Source organism: Bos taurus, chromosome 3 (assembly GCF_002263795.3).
Source record: "Bos taurus isolate L1 Dominette 01449 registration number 42190680 breed Hereford chromosome 3, ARS-UCD2.0, whole genome shotgun sequence".
Taxonomy (NCBI): domain Eukaryota; kingdom Metazoa; phylum Chordata; class Mammalia; order Artiodactyla; family Bovidae; genus Bos; species Bos taurus.
The window spans coordinates 79,765,622-79,787,655 of NC_037330.1; the positions used below are offsets into that span (position 1 = coordinate 79,765,622).

The 22,034-nt window shown below is 36.3% G+C and overlaps 1 protein-coding gene across 3 annotated transcripts in view; it reads right to left on the reverse strand.

Moving 5' to 3' along the window:
* The window catches only part of LEPR (leptin receptor), a 104,345-nt gene that overhangs the window by 32,143 nt on the left and 50,168 nt on the right, over window positions 1-22,034 (reverse strand). For all 3 annotated transcript variants that reach the window (XM_024985494.2, NM_001012285.2, XM_010803431.4), the window contains 8 exon segments: window positions 19,857-20,002; window positions 15,892-16,036; window positions 8,960-9,250; window positions 8,683-8,800; window positions 5,792-5,991; window positions 3,270-3,418; window positions 2,041-2,200; window positions 1,841-1,923 (listed from right to left, as the gene is read on the reverse strand). In XM_024985494.2, the coding sequence (XP_024841262.1) occupies window positions 1,841-1,923; window positions 2,041-2,200; window positions 3,270-3,418; window positions 5,792-5,991; window positions 8,683-8,800; window positions 8,960-9,250; window positions 15,892-16,036; window positions 19,857-20,002 (1,292 nt within the window).

The window sequence follows — 22,034 nt, forward strand, 5'->3', positions numbered from 1 at the left end:
CTGGAAACCATTGATCTTTTTGCTGTCTCTATAGTTACATCACTTCATGGGAAATAGATGGGGAAACAGTGGAAACAGTGTCAGACTTTATTTTTCTGGGCTCCAAAATCACTGCAGATGGTGACTGCAGCCATGAAACTAAAAGACGCTTACTCCTTGGAAGGAAAGTTATGACCAACCTGGATAGCATATTCAAAAGCAGAGACTTACTTTGCCAACAAAGGTCCGTCTAGTCAAGGCTATGGTTTTTCCTGTGGTCATGTATGGATGTGAGAGTTGGACTGTGAAGAAGGCTGAGTGCCAAAGAATTGATGCTTTTGAACTGTGGTGTTGGAGAAGACTCTTGAGAGTACCTTGGACTGCAAGGAGATCTAACCAGTCCATTCTGAAGGAGATCAGCCCTGGGATTTCTTTGGAAGGAATGATGCTAAAGCTGAAACTCCAGTACTTTGGCCACCTCATGCAAAGAGTTGACTCATTGGAAAAGACTCTGATGCTGGGAGGGATTGGGGGCAAGAGGAGAAGGGGACGACAGAGGATGAGATGGCTGGATGGCATCACTGACTCGATGGACGTGAGTCTCAGTGAACTCCAGGAGTTGGTGATGGACAGGGAAGCCTGGCATGCTGCAGTTCATGGGGTCGCAAAGAGTCGGACACGACTGAGTGACTGATCTGATCTGATAGTTACATCTATCTTTTCTTGAACGTCATCTAAGTGGAATTATAATGTAGCCCTTTACACAGGCTTCTAGCACTTAGCAACATTCATTTAAGACTCATCCATATCTTTTGTGGCTTTATATTCTTTTTATCACTGAATATTATTCCCAGGCAGCACTAATGGTAAAGAACCCGCCTGCCAATGCTAAGAAATGCAGGTTTGATCCCTGGGTCAGGAAGATCCCCTGGAGGAGAACATGGCAACCCACTCAACTCATTGTTTTCCAGAGAATCCCATGAACAGAGGCGCCTGGTGGGCTACAGTCCATAGCGTTACAAAGAGTCGACAGGACTGTAGAGACTTAGCACACACACATTATTCCATTATATGAAAGTACCAAAGTTTTTTTATAAGAATCTATCAAACTATATTCCAAAGTGGTTGTGCAATTTTGCATTATCGCCGGCAAAGAATAAAAGTTCCTGTTGCTTCACATTCTAGTCAGCAATTTATTGTGAGTTTTTTGGATTTTAACCACCCTAAAAAGTATGTATTGTGTCTTATTGTTGTTCTAGTATGGATTTCCCTAATGACAAATGATGTTTGTAAGGACTGAATGTTTGTATCCCCTGAAGATTCTAACAAAAAAAAATACATTCACTTGGGACAGAAATCAATTCATTTGGGAGAAAGAATGCTTTCAAAATTGCTAAGTTCTATACTCATTGTTTTTAGAAATATCTGTTGTATACTTGCCATCATACAGAAAGAACAATCTCAATGTCCTTGAGGTATGTAGGGAAGGCCATGTTTACTCTGGTTAGGATTAAACACTAATGGAATTTTTTGGACTTGAAGGAACACTAGATAGTATCCAGTCCAATCTTATGTTGATAGAGATGAGGGAACTGCGGGTGAAAGGTCTAAGTGACTGTCAACATAGCACTGATTAACTACACCATGTCAAGCCAAAAACAGAATTAAAGTCTCCAAACTCCAGACCAGTGCTTCCTCCACTCTACATCTTGACTCTCTGTAATCAACATCTTCAAACAGAAATAAATTTGGGATTGCAGAGTTTACAAAAGATGGTATTATTGAGTAAATCTTTTTACAATGAAGCAAATCTTTCAGGATACAAAAGTAAAATTTTAAATAACATAAAAATCAGGAATACCTTCCAAAGCAAAGTGACATTTCTCTCTTTTTTAGTGGTGTCTTCACTAATTAGTCTCCAAAATTCAGGTCCTCTGATAGGAACTGCAAAATGACAAGGAGCCCAAGTTGTACATATGATCTTAGAAGGATTATCTTTCAGTCATATTTGAAGCACATACTTAGGCATTTTTAAGACACATTCACAAAATCTCTACAGACCTTTCACATCCATGACAACTGTGTGGGCTGGAGTACTCCAATTACTCCAATATCCCAGTCCATCTAGCCTCTTACAGCGCACCTGGACAGTATAGACTGCACAGAGGTCTGGCACTGGGAGACTGGCAGATTTTAATTTTGCATCATATACCTCAAACATCTGTAAAATAAGTCAAATCATTAGACACATATGTAGCTAAAAACCCTGAGGTGCATTTTATTTTACACTCTAACACTATTCCAAAACTAAGAGAGAACTGACTTTGTGTTTTCTGACTTTAGAAATTTACTAGGCTTGCAATGTGAGTTCCTTCAAGTTAAGGATTGCCTCAGCATCTTGTTGTTTCCATCTCATGACAAGACCAGGTAGGACAAGAGTTCTCTTGCAACCTCACTTCCCAATCACCCTCTTACCCTAGTGCTAACCTCTGTCCACAGACTTTTAATAATTTTAACCTAGTGGTTAGATATGGCCTACTCTACAGGGCCTGTCTGATATTCAGTCTCTTCAATAAGTAGGTAAACTGTCACATTCAGCTGAAATCACTGTGATCTAGACATAATGGGAGCTCCTGCTATTTCTAGGTTTTGCAGGCTGCTGTCAGAAAGCCGAAACACAAGGGGTATCATATATTCACTTGCCACTGTGGGTGTCATTCCGGTTGTTTGATAAAAGCAGCTTCCAAACTGTGTCCCATTGAATATGTGTGTTAGAGGAAAAGAGATTCCTTGGTAAAATGAGTTTGAGAAACAGGATGAAATGAAGTCACAAGTGTTTCTTAAATTCAGGACTTCTCCAAACCTTTAACATGCAAAGTATCATGATGCTACACTAGTGATGCAAGGTTTCCTAGACTTTATTTAATGTGATCTTTGTTCAAGAAACATTTTATGGGATCAATGTTCTATAAAACACACCTTGGGAAATGCTCAGTCACAGGACATTTCATTCCTTGAAAGGGTTAGCAGCTCAATGGATAGAACTTAGGCAAACTCCGGGAGATAGTGGAAGACAGGGAAGCCTGTTGTGCTGCAGTCAGTGGGATTGCCAAGAGTTGGACATGACTGAGCGACTGAACAACAACAAAAATTTAACAAAAAGAACTACAGAATACAGGAGGATGTATTTTTATGCCAGTAAAATAAATCTTATGCAATAAAATTCTTAAACAGTTATAAGAAATAATATTTAGTGAGGCAAGCTGAAGAAATTTCCAGGTAAAAAATACCTTCCATTGTACTTGTTTTCCACTTAAACCATAGCGAATCTGGAACTGAAGATTATTCTCTGGGAAGACCGGCTTTTCCCAAGATATTTTCAATAATCCAATTTTTACAGTAATTTCTGCTTTCACACTGGATGGAGGCAGTGGTTTCACTAGAAAAAAATTTAAAGTATTATGTAACAGTAATTTAAACAGTAACAATGTTTTTAAATGTTATTATGATTTTATAATCTTCCATTGTGCTTCCCAGGAGGCTCAGTGGTAAAGAATCCAGCTGCCAAGCCGGAGATGGAAGTTCAATCCCTGGGTCAGGAAGATACTCTGGAGAAGGAAATGGCAACCCACTTCAGTATCTTTCCTGGGAAATGCCATGGACAGAGAAGCCTGACAGGTTGTAGTCCATATGGTTATAAAGAGTCAGATACAACTTAGCAACAATAACCTTCCATACCTTCTATTTATAAAGCAACATCTCTTTCTTAAAATTTTCTCATTCATTGTCTCATTTTATTCCTTACAACTGTATGTGATACATAAGAAAAAGATTATGTCTATTTTGCAAATAGAGCTATTGATTGAAAAAAGGTCAATTCATTGTCCATGTCACTCTCCAAATTAATAGTAAGACCTGATTAGAAATGGAGCTATTGTCTCCGCATGCAAAAGATACCATACTGAACACATAAGAAATTTAATAGCAAACTCTGTTCTATATAGAACTTTAATTAAAAGCAAAAAACTATACAGTGCATCCATTTCCACACATGTGGTTTCAAACTTTTCTGCTGTTTGTTAAAAGGTATTTTTAGGTTAAGGTCAGAGGTAGTCTTGCAGAGTAAAGCCTTGGTTCTCTACATTCTGAGGAAAATACGTTTTTTAAAGGTAGAAACAAAGGCAAAGAGAACCAGATGGCAAGAGATTTTTTAAAAAATAGTAAAAGACATTACTCAAACTCAATGTATTTGGGAACTAATATCTCAAAGCATAATCACTATAGTGTGAACATTTGAAGCTCCAGATTTCATCCACAATACTTCTTCAGACTGTGGATAACCAAAACTCCTAAACTTTTCTTATTATTACTCAGTATCTCATGCTTATTCAGTTCTTCATATGTCAAGAAGACATTCTTCACCAACCAGTATGATGACATATTTTTCCCCTTTTGAAAAGGTATTAATAATTCCTCCTCAAGAAAAGAAGTATGAGCTTCCAAAAGACCCTTAGGCATTAAATCTGTGATTGCACTTGACTGAATCATGTGCACATCACATCTATATATTCCATGAATGCCTAGTTTGTACAAGGAATGATTTGAAGTACAATAGTTCACGTGATCCCCAGAATACCGACCTTAGGGAAGAAGGAATTTTCTACATTTTATACATGATTAAATAGTCTCGGAGCATTTAAGCAACTAGCCCAAGTTAACAAAGCTAGTAAAATGAGGAGCTGTCATTCCCAAAGTTGAATTTTCACAGTGTCTTCTAGTATATAGTAGGCAATATTAAGTCTAACTTAAATGCCTTATATTAGTACTGAAAAAAGTAACATCAAAAACTGTTCAGATATCAAACTGAATCCATGTTGCAATTGTCACATAATAGATGCGAGGGTGTATCTGTGCATGTTTGTGGGGAGGGGTGTAGAAGAGTTCTTTGCTACCCTAGGATATTTAGTATCAGATAAGTACTCCTTACGATAAAATCACTTAAAATGGAACCAAACTAGTGAGGGGCCTGAAGAGGGCAGATCAATTAATTGGGACTTCATATTGAAAGAAAACTTTTTTGATTATGACAATTTCATCCTGTATCTAATAAAATTTAGATTTGAAGTCAGATATGTATTAATTATCTGAAAATACAATGGACCAATATTAATTTTTGGTATAATTTCCCAACAAAATAGTATACAGCATCAAAAGATACTCTTCTGTCTTTGCCAGAAAATCATAAATGGGCCATTTTTCAAAGATTTCACAGTGATACTTGGAGCAATATACCAAAATTTCCAAGGGTTCTCTTTGTCCTTTGAAATAAAAATATCTTTTTAAAATACTATGGTGGATGTCACCGTCTTGATTATTTTCTCTTTATTTCACTTGAGTTATTTTGAATCCTTCTAAGCTTTGAGTTATGACTACTCAGATTTCAAAAACCATCAGAACATCCAATTAAACTTTTAAATTAAAAACATCAGATGTTGCCATATGTATATTGAGAAAAAACATAAAATAGTGTATTATTTAGAATAATATTAGACCAAATTTCAAACCCAGTAACCAACATAACTCAGCAAATTATGTGCTAAACATATTCCTATTGTTAAAAATTGTGCTATAAGTAAAATAAAAATTGTAACCTTGTCTAAGGCTGATTGCCTTTTCAATCCCACTGCAAATAGGAAAATAATTTTATAATCTAGTGTGATCAGAAAATAGCAAAATTCAACTGTTACCCTGAATCAGTCTGAATCCAAATCTGCTAATAAAAATGAAGACATACATATAGTTTTTGACGTACCCACAGAATCAGGAATGACACAAGCTGGTGGAGAGTCCAGTGAGCCCAACGTGTGATTAATTCTAATCCACATTGTATAGCCAGATAATAGAAAGATTGGCTGAAATATGCATTCATAAAAACCATCTCTCTGCAAGTGGCAATCTTTGGGTTCAGATACAGGATGAATAGACGGAACATCAGAACAGTACAGGCTGCTCCTTAAAAGATAAAAAAAATAATCAATAAGTATACAACAATGATGAAAGCAATAAGATATCTGAGAAGACTTCTTTGTTGTTTAAAATACACAGTTTTTGCTCCATCTAAAAGTAGTTGTTCTTATTGAAAAGGCATTTTTGAATTCCCAGCTATATTACAATCTTTCCATTAAAATAGAAAACATTATTAAATATTTCGCTTGACAGTAAGTGGGTATGCAATTGAAGTAAATGACAATTTTCTAATAAGGAGAGAAGGATCCAATTAGAGACAGGACTTACACCACTTTGGAAGCTATGCTAATATAGCTCAGTGATTGAATTTTTAAAATAAAGATCATAAGTGGTAATGGGACATTCCTGAGATGGAAAGAAAGATAAATTCCTTGCACTTTAAATTCTACCACAAATTGAAAACATAATTGATAGTAAATTATATCTTAATTGACATTTCCCTAATATATTCTAGTTCAAAGCAATATAATTAAAATAATACCAATTCTTGACTTATATATGGATCGTATAGTCAGGTGAGCTTCCCAAGTGACCCAGTGGTAAAGAATTCACCTGCCAGTACAGAGGAGACATGGGTTCAACCTCTGAGTTGGGGAGATACTCTGGAGAAGGAAATGGCACCCACTCCAGTATTCTTGCCTGAAGAATCCCATGGGTAGAGGAGCCTGATGGGCTACAGTCCATGAGGTTGCAAAGAGTTGGACACAACTGAGCATGCAGGCATATAGTCAGATATATCACTTATTTTCTCAGAGAAGAAAATATTTTTATCACCACATCCCAATCAACACTATACCTTAGAGAATATAAAGCATTTCACCTCTTCTTTGAAATAACTCTTCTGCCATTATTTGCTTTAAATATAGTAGTTAAGTGCTAAAAGTAGCAGTTACTATTTCCTTAGGAATGGGGGTAAGGAGGTTACGTGAAAATGGAAAATCTATATTCTTCTGTCCCTTATTTTCCATTTTTTGTGACACCTTTTTCTTCCTATTTCCTCAAAATTACAACCATGTGTGAGTTTGTGTATGTGTGTGTGAAAGCCTGTGATGGGTGAGGTTAGATGAGAGAGTGGGATGAGGAGTCATCATCTTGTACAAAAGCACATTAGCAGTCCACTTGGAATTCAAAGATTAGCATCGTTATCATTATGATAGATACAAACATTTATTGAATATTTACCAGAAGAAATCATATCACTTAATTATAATTAAATAAGATATTATTAATTTTCACAGAAACCCTTCAAGTCCTATTATTTGTTCCATTGTACAGATAAGGAAAATGAAGCTTAGAGAGGTTAAAAATCTTGACCAGCTAGTTTCATGGTTCTTCTGAAAATACTAGGAAGATAAATGACTCAAATGCTTAGAGAACAGTCATCCACAAACGCCACTGAAAATGTCATGGAAAGAAAGTAAAGAGATTACAAAAGTAATGTGGTATACAGTGAACATTCTATTGATTTTAAAGTACTCATATCAGGTAAGATGAAGACAGCTATTATTCCCACATGAGAGATGAAGAAATTGCCCTGTTTTTTCTAATACTACGTAAGAATAGATTGGTAGCAATAGGAATAGATCAGAACACATTATTTGAGAAAATGGATTTTTCAAGTAGAAACTTTAGATTTTAAGAATAAATGAGCACAAGATATAAAACTAAAAGTCCTGATACAAATGGAGACAGGGTGTTTAAGAGTATACATGTCCTTGATAATTACTAAAGAGTATTATAAAAATTAAAATATGTCTATCTTGTCCTAATTGACACATTTTAGATAAAAGCACTTATAGAGAGAAGGAGAATACTATAGGAAGACAATAAACTTGAATTCTTTTTAAAACATAGAAGGGTAAAGAACAAATGAAATTACTCTTTACTAGAATAGTTTAATCATTGTGAAGTAAACAAAGTTATGGTTACCAAAGGGGAAAGGAGGGAAGAAATAAATAATTTTGGAGTTTGGGATTAACAGATACATACTACTATTTATAAAATAGATAAACAACAAGGATTTACTATATAGCACAGAGAACTATATTCAGTATCTTATAATAACCTATAATGAAAAGAATCTGAAAAAGAATAGATACACACACACACACATATATATAGACATAACTGAATCACTTTGCAGCACACCTGAAACTAGCACAAGATTGTCAATCAACTATAGTTCAATTAAAAAAATAATCTTACCTATTTATAAAAACCATTCATATTGTCTCTCACAATCTCTGTGCCACTACCTCCAATTTTTTCTAAAACCTTAATCTTCAGCAAATGATATGAGGCTTCTATAATCCTTCATATTTTCCTCAGTCAATTCTCCAAGTCAAATTAAAAATGTATAGACATTAGTTTTGGGGATTTCATTCATTAACTACACATTAATTATTTCTCCACATTAAATGCAATTGTGGAGAATTAACTGATCATCAGGAAAAAACAATGACATAAAAACAAATTACAACTTTTTTTGTGTGTGAATTTTTTCAAGAATCACCCATTTATTTAACTCCTCAAAAATTTCCTAATTAAGTATATTCTACTTTCCTCTTTCAGGAGGAAAGAGGATACTACAAAAGTATCACTATCATGACATTTTCATAAGAAATGTTTATCTCACCATATCCACAGAAAAAAAAAAATAACAAAAATAATACATACCTATGATACCTCAGCTGCAAATTGCTTCCTGCAAGTGATTGGATTGCATTGGGTGACCATCTGCAAGTCATTTTAGTTAAGTACCCATCAGTTTCACATGATATATTGATATTGACATCTATTTAAAACACATTAAAATATTACTATAAAGCAAAAACACCAAAACATTTTTTAATGAAAATACAATTTCCTTAGCATCTTCAATGGAACTCTAAGATAGAGTCCATAATAAAAGTATACCTCATGGGAAAAAAGAAGACAAGCCTGGGCTTCTTACCAATCACATATAACTCAGCATAGCGATGGTGGCACTCTTGCTCATTGCAGCAGTACACTGCATCATAGGTGAACTTTCCTCGGGGTTTGGTTGCATTCAAGTTGGGAAAAGTAACTTTGCTAATATGGTCATCCACAACATCATACTGGCTTTGAGGAATTTTCTCAGCTAAATTCAACCACCAAACAATCTTTTTTGAGGAAACGATCTTCTTTTCATTTTTATAGATACAGTGAAAAGAAATGTTAGACCCAACCGCTGTCAGAATTTTAGGTGGAAAATATATGACATCTGTAATGGGGGAAGAAAGATATGATATGAGATCAAGAAAGAAAACATCACGTAAGTAATTGATACCACGCAAAAAGGATTCACCAGGCATTCAGGATTATACTGCCCCAAATAAAATGAGTGTGCTGAGAGACTGCAGAACTGTAGCTGTCCATTCATGTATAGTTAGTAAGCATCCCAAGCATTCTCATTCTCAAATGACTTGAATGCCCATAAATGCCTTCAGAATTTTCTAAGAACAGAGATTTATTCATTATAAAATATGTTTTAGTGAATAACTGTCACTTGCTGATAGGCAGAAAATTAGTGAAAATGAAATATAGTCTAATTCTACCATGGCATGTCTTCCATCAGACTCTGCTTTCAGAATCAGCAAACTTTAGGCAGGTTCTCAAATCAAATCCCTACAAAGCAAAATCCTGAAGAATAAATGGTGATAGCCCTTCTCGTATTTGAATACATGAAAATTTCAAGTAAGCGAGTAGAGAAATAAGCTTTAAATATGAAAACTTGTTAGGAAACGTAAAATCAATGATGCACCAACGCAGACAAAACTGCAAATACTGTTCTGTAACATCATTTTAAGTATTCAGTGCCAGTGTCGTGTGGCGAGGACAAGGTGAATCAATATTTCTCTAAAATATTATTCTTAACACCTATGCACTATTCCATAGTACTGTTTCAGTCTCCTATTACTGGAAACATTTTCTTTTTCTTTGTGTGCTCAGTCGTCTCCGACTCTGTGACCCAATGGACTGTTGCAGGCTCCTTTGTCCATGGAACTCTCCAGGCAAGAGTACTGGAGTGGGTTGCCACTTATATTCCCGATCCAGGAATCAAACCCATGTCTCCTGCACTGGCAAGTGGATTCTTTACCATTGCGCCACCTGAAGCCATAGTTAAGTCTCTATTTTTTAATTAGAAACAGAATAAAAGTAAATGAATGTTTACACAGGAACAAATTATTTCTGCCATAGTGCATTACGAAAACAGGATATTTCAGTTGTAAAATTTAAGGTAAGCTATTTTCTGCTGAGGGAATATGAATATCTGTTTCCATATATATCCTTTGAATTACCCTCAAAACAAATCCAAAAACTTTGATTAGTTCTTATTATTTTTCTCTTTTCTGTAATAGCATGCTAACCTCCGAATCCATAGAAGATATTTGCATTTGCTATGTCTACAGTCAAGTATAAACAGGAAAAAACTTCATGGCATGAAATTACTGGACAGAAGTTAGGCCTTATATTTATGAATCTCACCTAGGGCGGCACTCAGGCTTCACTGGTAATTACTTACTTACCACACACCTCATTACCAACTGCCTCAAAAGTCTCAATTCAGTTTTTTAAAAAAGAGTACAAATAAGATTTCCAAAATTAAATTGACGCTTTAATTTGAAAGATAATAAAAAGCTCAAAGCATTTCACTTTGAAATTGAAGCCTAAGACTTAATTGAAAAACAGGATTAAAGTCACAGCATTTTCATGTAATTAAATGCTAAAATAGCTTTAAAAACAAGTTATTAAAAACCTGATGATCTATAAAATTTACATTGAACAAATGTGAAATTGATATGTGCTGACTGTTTAATTTTTAAAATAATATAAATATATCTATCTTTTATTCTCATGTGAGATACTACTATACAACAGTTTGTAAATTAAAACAACAATAATGATTTTCTTCCCATGACCAAATATCAATACCTTTACAGGATCTGCATTAATGAATTCTATTTAAAAAGGAAATTCTATTGACAAATATTAGTAAATTACTCAAAAGAACATAAATCATGAATCAAACATTTTAGATAAATTATTTTAAAATGCGTGTCTTTATCATAGCTCCATAAAATAGATTTTTTAATTCTTGGAGCAGATTACCTATTTTTCTTTAAGAAAAAAGTATTTTCTCTAACCTGGTATAAGAGCTGCACAAGAAATGTAGATATTATCTAACATGTGTTTCTCCTCTTCTTTCATAGCAACAAGAATGCAGTTAATAAAGTTACTACAGGAATTCAGCACTTCCAAAATTGTTTTTAGTATGTAAATTGCAATATTCATAAGTTCTGGGAAGGTCCTGGGTTTTCCTTGAAAAGCATCTCCCAGCAGCTATAGAGAAAGAACCTATTAAATTCACTCTAAAAGAATCCATAAGAATTCCTTGACTAGGAATAGTCAATGCTTCATTAACTATGCACTTGGTAGGTACAGCTTAAATGCATTAATGAATAAAATGTAGCAGTTACAAAGGTCCTGAGAATTAGTATTCTGTCTGCAGCAATATTTACATCAAGTAACCTTTAAGTGTTTGGAAATAATAAAACAGGTGTGATAACACATTCTAAGTAAATTAACGCCTCAATCTCATGGAATGTTGCTGTTTGCTGGACAGTGAACAATGGTAGTGAACCTAATCATATTAAGTAACTAGACTTAAGGGAGAAGGATTCGAATCTCTTTACACAGGAATAGGAAGTCCCCAAGTTTGGAGACATACTTTGCTGTTGCACAGCTTTCAGGAAATAAGTCTCAAGTGTGGTGCAGACATTGCAGCCAGCATAACTCAGCAAACCTAAACCAAAAAACCTAAGCAATGCTAAAACCTCATTTACCAGGAATCATGAAGGAAATGAGGTATTCCAATAAAATGCTCTATATAATTAAATTTACTGCTTACTAGCTTTGAGGGTCAATTTCTAGGGCTACCAGAAATCTTGTATAATTATACATTATGCACTTAATTGCCTTACTAGTGGTTATAAACATGAACTTTGGAGTTAGGCTATTTTGTAATTGTATCAACTGTTATAAGTACTTAACTCTATCTAATTCTCAACTTCATTTATAAAAGAGGGATAACAGTACTTATCCCACAGGTCATTGAAAGGATAAAATGTTAGTACGTGCAAAGCACATAGTGCCTGAAACACAGGAAGCACTCTTTAAGTGTCAATATTATTATTTAAGAAGGAGTTCTCAATCTACTTCTACCTTTTATTTGTGATTTAATACATATTACATCATTACAGCAGATAATACTGGAATAGGAAAATGTGCTTGGGAGATGCTAAAGTGTATAAGCTCTCCTCCCCTCTACCTGTGTCCTGCTGCTGCTGCTGCTAAGTCGCTTCAGTCGTATCCAACTCTGTGCGACCCCATAGACGGCAGCCCACCAGGTTACCCCGTCCCTGGGATTCTCCAGGCAAGAACGCTGGAGTGGGTTGCCATTTCCTTCTCCAATGCATGAAAAGTGAAAAGTGAAAGTGAAGTTGCTCAGTCATGTCCAACTCTTAGCGACCCCATGGACTGCAGCCTACCAGGCTCCTCCGTCCATGGGATTTTCCAGGCAAGAGTACTGGAGAGGGGTGCCATTGCCTTCTCCACCGGTGTCCTAATCTACTTTCTATTTGACAAGTTTCTGTCTTTCCCTTGATAATCAAATGGTATCACTCATGGCATCTGAACTATCCAAGTTGGTTACATTAGTAAGCTTAACCTCACACTCTCTGCTACATCAACAAATTCTGGCCTTTGAGGTAGCTGTTTACTCACTGTCTGCATTCATTCCTCATTTTCAGGTTTTTCTGTTTGGAATGTCAACAGTCACTAAAGGGACACATCTGTGTTGAATAAGTAAAAGGCTAGCTATTAATGGTAATATTGTTTCTTGGTATCCAAAATCACTGCAGACGGTGACTGCAACCAAGAAATTAAAAGATGCTTGCTCCTCGGAAGGTAAACTATGACAAACCTAGACGGCATATTAAAAAGCAAAGACATCACTTTGCCAACAAAGGTCCATATAGTCAAAGCTATAATTTTTCCATAGTCATCTACGGATGTGAGACTTGGACCATCAAGAAGGCTGAGCGCCAAATAATTGATGTTTTTGAACTGTGGTGCTGGAGAAAACTCGAGAGTCCCTTGGACAGGAAGAAGATAAAACCAGTAAATCCTAAAGGAAATCATTTAACTCTGAATATGCATTGGAAAGACTGATGTTGAAGTTGAAGCCCGAATACTTTGGCCACCTGATGAGAATAGCTGATTCACTGGAAAAGATGCTGGGAAAGAATGAAAGCAAAAGCAGAAGCAGGTGGCAGAGGATGAGAGGATGGGATAGCATCACTAACTCAATGAACACGAATTTGAGCAAACTCTGGGAGATAGTGAAGGACAGGGAAGCCTAGAGTGCTGCAGTCCCTGGAGTCACAAAGAGTTGGACATTACTTAGTGACTCAAAATGAGTTATGCAGCACCAAGTGATTTTGCTCAGTCGTGTCCAACTCTTTGTGACCCCATGGACTGTAGCCTACCAGGCTCCTCTGTCCATGGAATTTTCCAGGCAAGAGTACTGGAGTGGGTTGCCATTTCCTTCTCCAGAGGATCTTCCCGACCCAGGGATCAAACCCAGGTCTCCCACATTGCAGGCAGACGCTTTACCATCTGAGCCACCAAGGAATTTCTTCAGTGACTGAAGAACAACAATTATTGGATACTGCACAAGCAAATAAATTAGCAATGCTTCTTTTCAACAAAACATACCTTTATTACCTTCATGTAAACAAAACACATAATATTTGCCTATGAAAGGCCATATACATGCATACATATGTGTTTTATAGTATATATTAAAATATCTGGTTTATTATGAAAGCATAAAAATGATACAACATATTAGTAAACCAAGCAAATTTAATCCTACAGATACTGATATGAACTAGGAAAGAAATAGAAGTATAAAAGGGTTTAATAGAACTAGAAATAGTTCTATTAAAGCAAAATAGAACTAGAAATATGTCCATCGGAAGGTCTAAGAACCTAAGTTGAACAACCCAAAATAAAATTTTATATGAAATGTAATACAAGTAGTTATTATTCTGGATCAAAGATTTCATTTAATCCAACTGAATACATAACATTGCTAAGAATCATTATAGTAGGAAGGTATAAACGTATAACTTGAACATCAGAAAACTTTAAAACAATCATGATTCTTTTAGAATTTCCCTTTTCTTCAGCGAGGGTAGGTTCTCAGATCTTATTAAGAAGAATAACAGCAAAGAATGAAGCCATTTTCTTGTGGAAGAGAAACACTTCACCAGACAGGAAAATACAGGTACAACTTATAGGCCATTCAGAATGGGAGCAGGGGCTGCTGCCTCCACCTCCCTTATCAACTTCCCTACCCCACCACCCACTTCCCCCAATCCCACTGTATAAAAACCTCCATGGGACACTCATTGAAATTCGATGCTGTTAATTCACTCCACTCTATGTATTTCACAGCTGGTCATTAAGACCTATTAATCAATGATATATAATTCAAGATAGAACAAAAGTTGAATTTTCAGCATCCTATGACACACACTGTGATACTCAATAGTGATTTGAGGAATAGAGATGAGAAATCCCTGCCTTCTAAGTCTGTTCACTCAAGGTTCCTGACTTTTCAAGTGAGAATTAATCCCTTCTAATGCTTAGCACTTACTCTAGCTCTTCTCACAGTGTTATTTATGCTAAGCAATTAGATAAGTATCATGTCAGCCTCTAAATTTCATTAGACTTTGACATTCTAAATATTGTTTGTCAATTTACAAGCTAGATATTTATAAACTATGATCCATTATTTCACAAGTGCTTACTAAGAGTCAGGCACTGCAGTAAGCACTTTATGTGCATCATTTCATTCTATCCATATAAAAACTCCTTATTCTATAGATGAGGAAATTGAGGTATAGGGAGGTTAAGAAACTTTCCAAATAAGGGGGGTGGGCAGGACTCCTACAAAATTCTGTCAGACTCCAAAGTCAGTGCTTTTAAACTACTATTGATACTTACTTTTTAACAATCAATGCTTTTTAAATAATAAGCAATTAATAAATAAGCCTGTTTAGTGTTTTACATGTTTTACACGTTTACATGGTTTAATGTTTACATGGTACTTGCTTTCTCCGTGTATCTACTATCAACCTGAACAAGTTTGAGTGGGAATAACTTTGCACATTTGATAGATTGAAAACTAGTCAAAGAACTATGAACTGCCTTCCTGCATTCACAGCCTGGCTTGTGCCAGGGTTACCACCGTTAGACTCCTGGGCCTCTATGTAAAACAATGCACCTCAACTCCATGAGGAAGCTGTGAATAAATTGCAGTTTTTCTGACGTTAAAGATTATTTTAAAAACATGAAAACTGCAAGTAAAAGCTTTGCAAAGCGAGCATCTGGAGTGAAAAGAATTGCTTAATTATATAACATATATAATATTCAAATAAAATTTTAATATTTAAAACTTATACCCAATAAGTATATCTGATTTTCAAGTGTAAATTCAGGAAACATCAGTACAAGCAGTGTTCTGAATTTACAAATTTGGAACTTTTATATCAACTCTGTCTTTTGAGTAAGAAAGAGTAATTCAGCAAGATACTGCTATGAATCCATATAAATGAGGAAGCTCTCATACAACTTTTCACTAAAGGATGACCTTGTTCAAAGTTTAAATTAGAAGTTAATATGGTGTTCCTCCTGTTGATTTATCACCACAAACTTTAAGACAAGTATAATATGCCAAAGGCAATTCAGGAATCACACTCCCCTGTGAACAGAAGTGACTCTTAACAAACCTACCTTGTGTAGTAAAGGTAAGAAGGGCACTCCAATCACTCCAGATTCCTAGGCCATCCAATCTCTTGCACCTCACCTGTGCGCCATACGAAGACCCAGGAAGCACACTGTCTACTAGCAGAGACGTAGCTGAGACAATCTCATCAGTCTGTTAAATATCATTTGAAAACATCAGAGCATTAGGTTGATGTGAAACCTTTACCAAAATCGATTACAAGCAGGTCTCTACAAATTTCAAAGAATTAAAATCTTACAGAGTAGTTAGCTGGCCACAGTGGAATTTAACAGAGATCAATAACCCAGTAACACACGTTTGACTGACATTAGTCAATAGTATTTTTAAAAGCCTGTAAGTTCAAGGGAAAAAAATCACAGTGATAATCAGCATATATTTTTAACTGAATGATAATGAATATTGACTTTTCAAACTTTGAGAGGAACAGCTAAACTCAGTGGGAAGCTTCAAGCCTTTGCTGACATCGATAACATACAAGATATTAATAGACAACAATGCACAGAGGGACATCCTTGATCATCCAGTGGTTAAGAACCTGCCTGCAACGCAGGGGACACAGGTCTGATCCTTGGTTGGGGAAATAAGATCCCACATCCCATGGAGCAACTAAACCCACACAGCACAATGAAAGATCCCACGTGACACAGCAAAGATCCTGCGTGCAACAGTTAAGACCTGACGCAGCCAAATAAATAAGTAAATATTTTTTTAAAAGATGATGCACAGGGTAGGCATAGAGCTATAAACCTTCCTAGAGCAATGGGTCACAGAAGGAGGGCATGAATAATTTTAAGAACCCTGGTCTGATGATCAGCTGTGTGGGTTAATTGCTCAGTCGTGTCTGACTCTTTGCAACTCCATGGACTGGAGCCTGCCAGGCTCCTCTGTCCATGGAATTCTCTAGGCAAGAATACTGGAGTGGGTTGCCATTTCATTCTCCGTGATGATCAGCTACAGTCAATCAAAATACAGTTTAAAAACCAGAGTGAAAACATCTAAGAGACATAACTTCATAAAACAACCAATGAGGTATTTCAAAATTATTGAATTTCCTGGCCCATTTGACTGTGGGGCAACACAGACTAAAAATGGCAAAAAGCCTCAGCAATACATTAAACAATATCAGATCGCCTATATTTAAAATCCTGAAGTCAAGTGGCATTACGAAGCATCACGATGAACAAACCTAGTAGAGGTGATGGAATTCTAGTTGAGCTGTTTCAAATTCTAAAAGATGCTGCTGTTAAAGTGCTACCTTCAATATGCCAGCAAATTTGGAAAACTCAGCAGTGGCCCCTGCTGGAAAAGGACTGGAAAAGGTCAATTTTCATTCCAATCCTAAAGAAGGGCAATGTCAAGAATGTTCAAACTATTGCACAATTGCACTCATCTCACATGCTAGCAAAGTAATGCTCAAAATTCCCAAGCCAGGCTTCAACAGTATGTGAACCGTGAACTCCCAGATGTTCAAGCTGGATTCAGAAAGGGCAGAGGAACCAATGATCAAATTGCCAACATCTGTTGGATCATTGAAAAAGCAAGAGAGTTCCAAAAAAAAAAAAAAATCTGCTTTATTGACTATGCCAAAGCCTTTGACTGTGTGGATCACAACAAACTGTGGAAAATTCTTCAAGAGATGGGTATACCAGACCACCCTACCTGCCTCCTGATAAATCTGTATGCAGGTCAAGAAGCAACAGTTAGAACTGGACATGGACAAAAGACTGGTTCCAAATAGGGGAAAGAGTATGTCAAGGCCGTATACTGTCACCCTGCTTATTTAACTTATGTGCAGAGTATATCATGCAAAATGCAGTGCTGGAAGAAACACAAGCTGGAATCAAGATTACCAGGAGAAATATCAATAACCTCAGATAGGCAGAGGACACCACCCTTATGGCAGAAGGTGAAGAAGAAATAACAAGCCTCTTGGTGAAAGTGAAAGAGAAGAGTGAAAAAGTTGGCTTAAAGCTCAACATTCAGAAAACTAAGATCATGGCATCTGGTCCCATCACTTCATGGCAAATAGATGGGGGAACAGTGGAAACAGTAAGAGGCTTTATTTTGGGGTGCTCCAGATCACTGCAGATGGTGACTGCAGCCATGAAATTAAAAGACACTTGCTCCCTGGAAGAAAAGCTATGACCAACCTAGACAGCATATTGAAAAGGAGAGACATTACGTTGCAGACAAATGTCCATCTAGTCAAACCTGTGGTTTTTCCAGTAGTTATACATGGATGTGAGAGTTGGACTATAAAGAAAGCTAAGTGCCAAAGAATTGATGCTTTTGAACTGTGGTGTTGGAGGAGACTCTTGAGAGTCCCTTGGACTGCAAGGAAATCCAACCAGTCAATCCTGAAGAAAATCAGTCCTGAATATTCATTGGAAGGACTGATGCTGAAGCTGAAACTTCAATACTTTGGCCACCTGATGCAAAGAACTGACTCACTGGAAAAGACCCTGATGCTGGGAAAGATTGAAGGCAGGAAGAGACAAGGATGACAGAGGATGAGATGGTTGGATGGCACCACTGACTTGATGGACATGTATGTGATCAAGCTCCAGGAGTTGATGATGGACAGGGAAGCCTGGCATGCTGTAGTCCATGGGGTCGCAAAGAGTCGTACACAATTGAGCAACTAAATTGCAAGTCTTAGAAAATTAGCCCAGATATAAAAAGACAAGTTTTCACCTCTAAGTTATATAACAGTTTTACAAATTAAAATGCCAAAGTTATGACCCATGAGGCTCTTGACGACTCCTCCTTCTCTCCTACCCCTCCACTACTGCTCTTAACTTCACTCACTGCCCTGACCTCCAACTTCCCATCCCTAAGGTCCTCTAAATCGCTATTTCCTCTATTTAGACCCTAATTTCCCTGCATCACCACCTCCTTCAAATCCCTGCTCAAATATCACTTTCTTAAAGAGATCTTCCCCTCCCTCTAATTAATAATACAACCCATCCTCTACCACTTGCGACTGCAAGCTCCCCTATCCTGTTCTTCTAGTGTATCCTGAGTTCTTGGCACCTAGTGAGTGCACAACACTTTCTGAAAAAAAGATTTGACAGACTATACTATATAAATCCTGGAGAAGGCAATGGCAACCCACTCCAGTACTTTTGCCTGGAGAATCCCACGGATGGAGGAGCCCGGTAGGCTATAGTCCATGGGGTCGCTAAGAGTCGGACACGACTGAGCGACTTCACTTTCACTTTTCACTTTCATGCATTGGAGAAGGAAATGGCAACCCACTCCAGTGTTCTTGCCTGGAGAATCCCAGGGACGGGGGAGCCTGGTGGGCTGCCATCTCTGGGGTTGCACAGAGTCGGACATGACTGACGTGACCTAGCAGCAGCAGCAGCAGCAACTGTATAAATGCATGGAGTGCATGTAAACAAATATATTGAGTAATAAGAAAAAATAAGGATGGCATGTAAAATCAAAAGCCAGAGAAGGTCTTTAAGTGAAAATACTATGATTACGAATTCAGTAGTTCTGTATCTGGACTTCTTGTAGTCATTAGTCGTGTGTGTGTGTATGTGTGTCTGTGTTAACGAGACAGAGAAGGAGAGTGAGGGGGAGAAAAAAGACAATCTAATATACTAAGCTTTTGGAAAAGGAACTTTTTCTGGCAGTAAATTCTAAGAGAAATTTGCCAAGCTTATCAAAATATAACACAGATCCACATGTAAGAGATATTTAGTAACACTGAACAACTTTTCTAAAATCATTTTATAGAAGATGCAGAAATTTTGCGTACATGCTCATTTCTTTTGCTGATCTTGAATGAAAGCTTGAATGTACGATATTGAAGTATGACTGAATCTCCTCAAAAACAGTATACACATTTGATAGACAGAGGCATTCTCTATGGGACTTGGAGGGCATCTCACCTTTTCTTTAATTGCTTCTCAACTTTTCATTTTATTTACTAAAATATACTTACTTTTCTTATATATTTTGTAGAATTCTCTGAATATTGCACTTGATATTGAAGTTGAAATGGTACCAGTGTTGGGCTGGACCACGAAATCTTTAAACTACCAGTGTCTGTGATTTCCATACGCAAACCTAATGGTGGATCAGGCTTCACTTAAGGAAAAAAGAGAACACTTTTAAGTCAAGTTATTTTCATGATAATCATAAAATGAAGTCAAAATGAATTTTAGCATATCCTATTCTTTAACCTAAGGAGTCCTTATCCAAAGGCTAATTACAGAACCAAAATATTCTACTACTGTAACTTACCAAAGCAATCCATGTATTTTTGTTTCCTTCTCCCTACTTGGTAAAAACTATAAATCATAAAATGATGTTATTTTGACAAATGTGATTCCTGCTATAAAAAAAAAACGCTGCTTAACTTTATTGAACCTAGATTTTCCCACACTTATTCGAAGCCTCACTTGATGAAACCCACTGTTTTAGTGAATGACAAGAAGAAAAAGCATTTTGCAGAGCACTACTTGGAAAATACATATAAATTTTGTATGCAATAATCAATGCATATAAGCATGCAGATTCATGTAAATCTGTATGTAAAACAGTAAACATTAATTTTTGAATTCAACAAATCGAGACATACCCACTCAAATAACCCATAGCATACACAATTTACATGCAGTAAACACAACATTAGCAGGACTTGGCTTGTCACCAGAAATGGAGATAGAGTTCTTATCCTAATGGTGTATTTAACTCACCATCTAATTTCTGAGTTTATTTGTCTATGTGTTTTATGTATGCACATGCATTTGTATATATACATTTGTGGAGATTTATGTCTGTGGAGTTTAAAACATACAACAAACTTTAAGTCATCTGTAGAAACAACGCAAACATCTTACAATAAAGAGCTGATTGAACAAATAATAGTTCATACCCTAAAAAGTAATCTATAGTCATTAAAATCATATTAGAGAACAACGTTGAAAAAGTTTAATATTGCTAGTTTTGAAAGTTTATTAAGCAATGTGAAAGTGAAAGTGTTAGTCGCTCAGTCGTGTCTGACTCTTTGTGACCCCATGGACTATACAGTCCATGGAGTTCTCCAGGCCAGAATACTGGAGTGGGTAGTCATTCCCTTCTCCAGGGGATCTTCCCAACCCAGGGATCTAACCAGGTCTCCTACACTGCAGATTCTTTACCATCTGAGCCATCATAATGGGCTTAAAGGGAAGCCCATTAGGCAATGTATTTACTTGAATTCATTAAAATTTGAACAAATAAAAGGATATGTGTAAATATGCATTAAAATAGAAAAAAATGCCAAAATAGTAGAAAATAAATGATGCATTTTTCTTCTGTGTGCATCTCTATGCTTTCAAGATTTTTACGATTAACAAGAGTTACTCATAAACATAGAAATCATCATTACATTGAAATATATACTGACATGTATTTTATTCAAAAAAAATAATGGCACATTAATATTTTCCACATTCCATAATTTCAAGAATTCAGTCATAGTTTTTTCCTTTTCCTCAAGTCAAAATTAATGAAGTTTTACTCTCTGTGACATAGTACAAATTTTAGTTACTTTAAAGCAGGAATGGCTAAACTCTAAAGTCTAGAAGTAACAGGTGAAATTCATGACCAAAAAGAGAAAACAAAATAGACACCAAACAGAAGTGAAATCATAAAATTATAAACTATTTTACATTTCTTATATGCATACACATATGCCTTTGTATTAGAAATCTAACAATAAATCTTTCCCTGGATCCCCTAGGTACTCAGTCAGAGACCACACATACTGGCTTCTTTCAGGGGAAAATTCCTCCAAAGAGCTGGCATTACTTACTCTCCATTTTGCATCCCATTTTCCTAACCAACCTATTCTGATCAGGTCTTCCTTCTTGCTAGTCCACTGAAACTACTCTTACCAAGGTTACTACTCTTTGCTGAATCCAGTGTCAATTGTCTGATTCATTTTGCTCCATCTCTCAGCAGTGTCCCAACTGCTTATTCTGTGAGTAGCAGACAAGTAGAAATACTTTGTCCACCAGGTTTCCAGCCGTCACATTCCTTTACTCCTCTTCTCTCTGATTGCCTCAGTCTTTCTTTCACTGGACTCTAAATATGTGACCTCATACAATCCCATAAACATCTGATGCTAGAAACT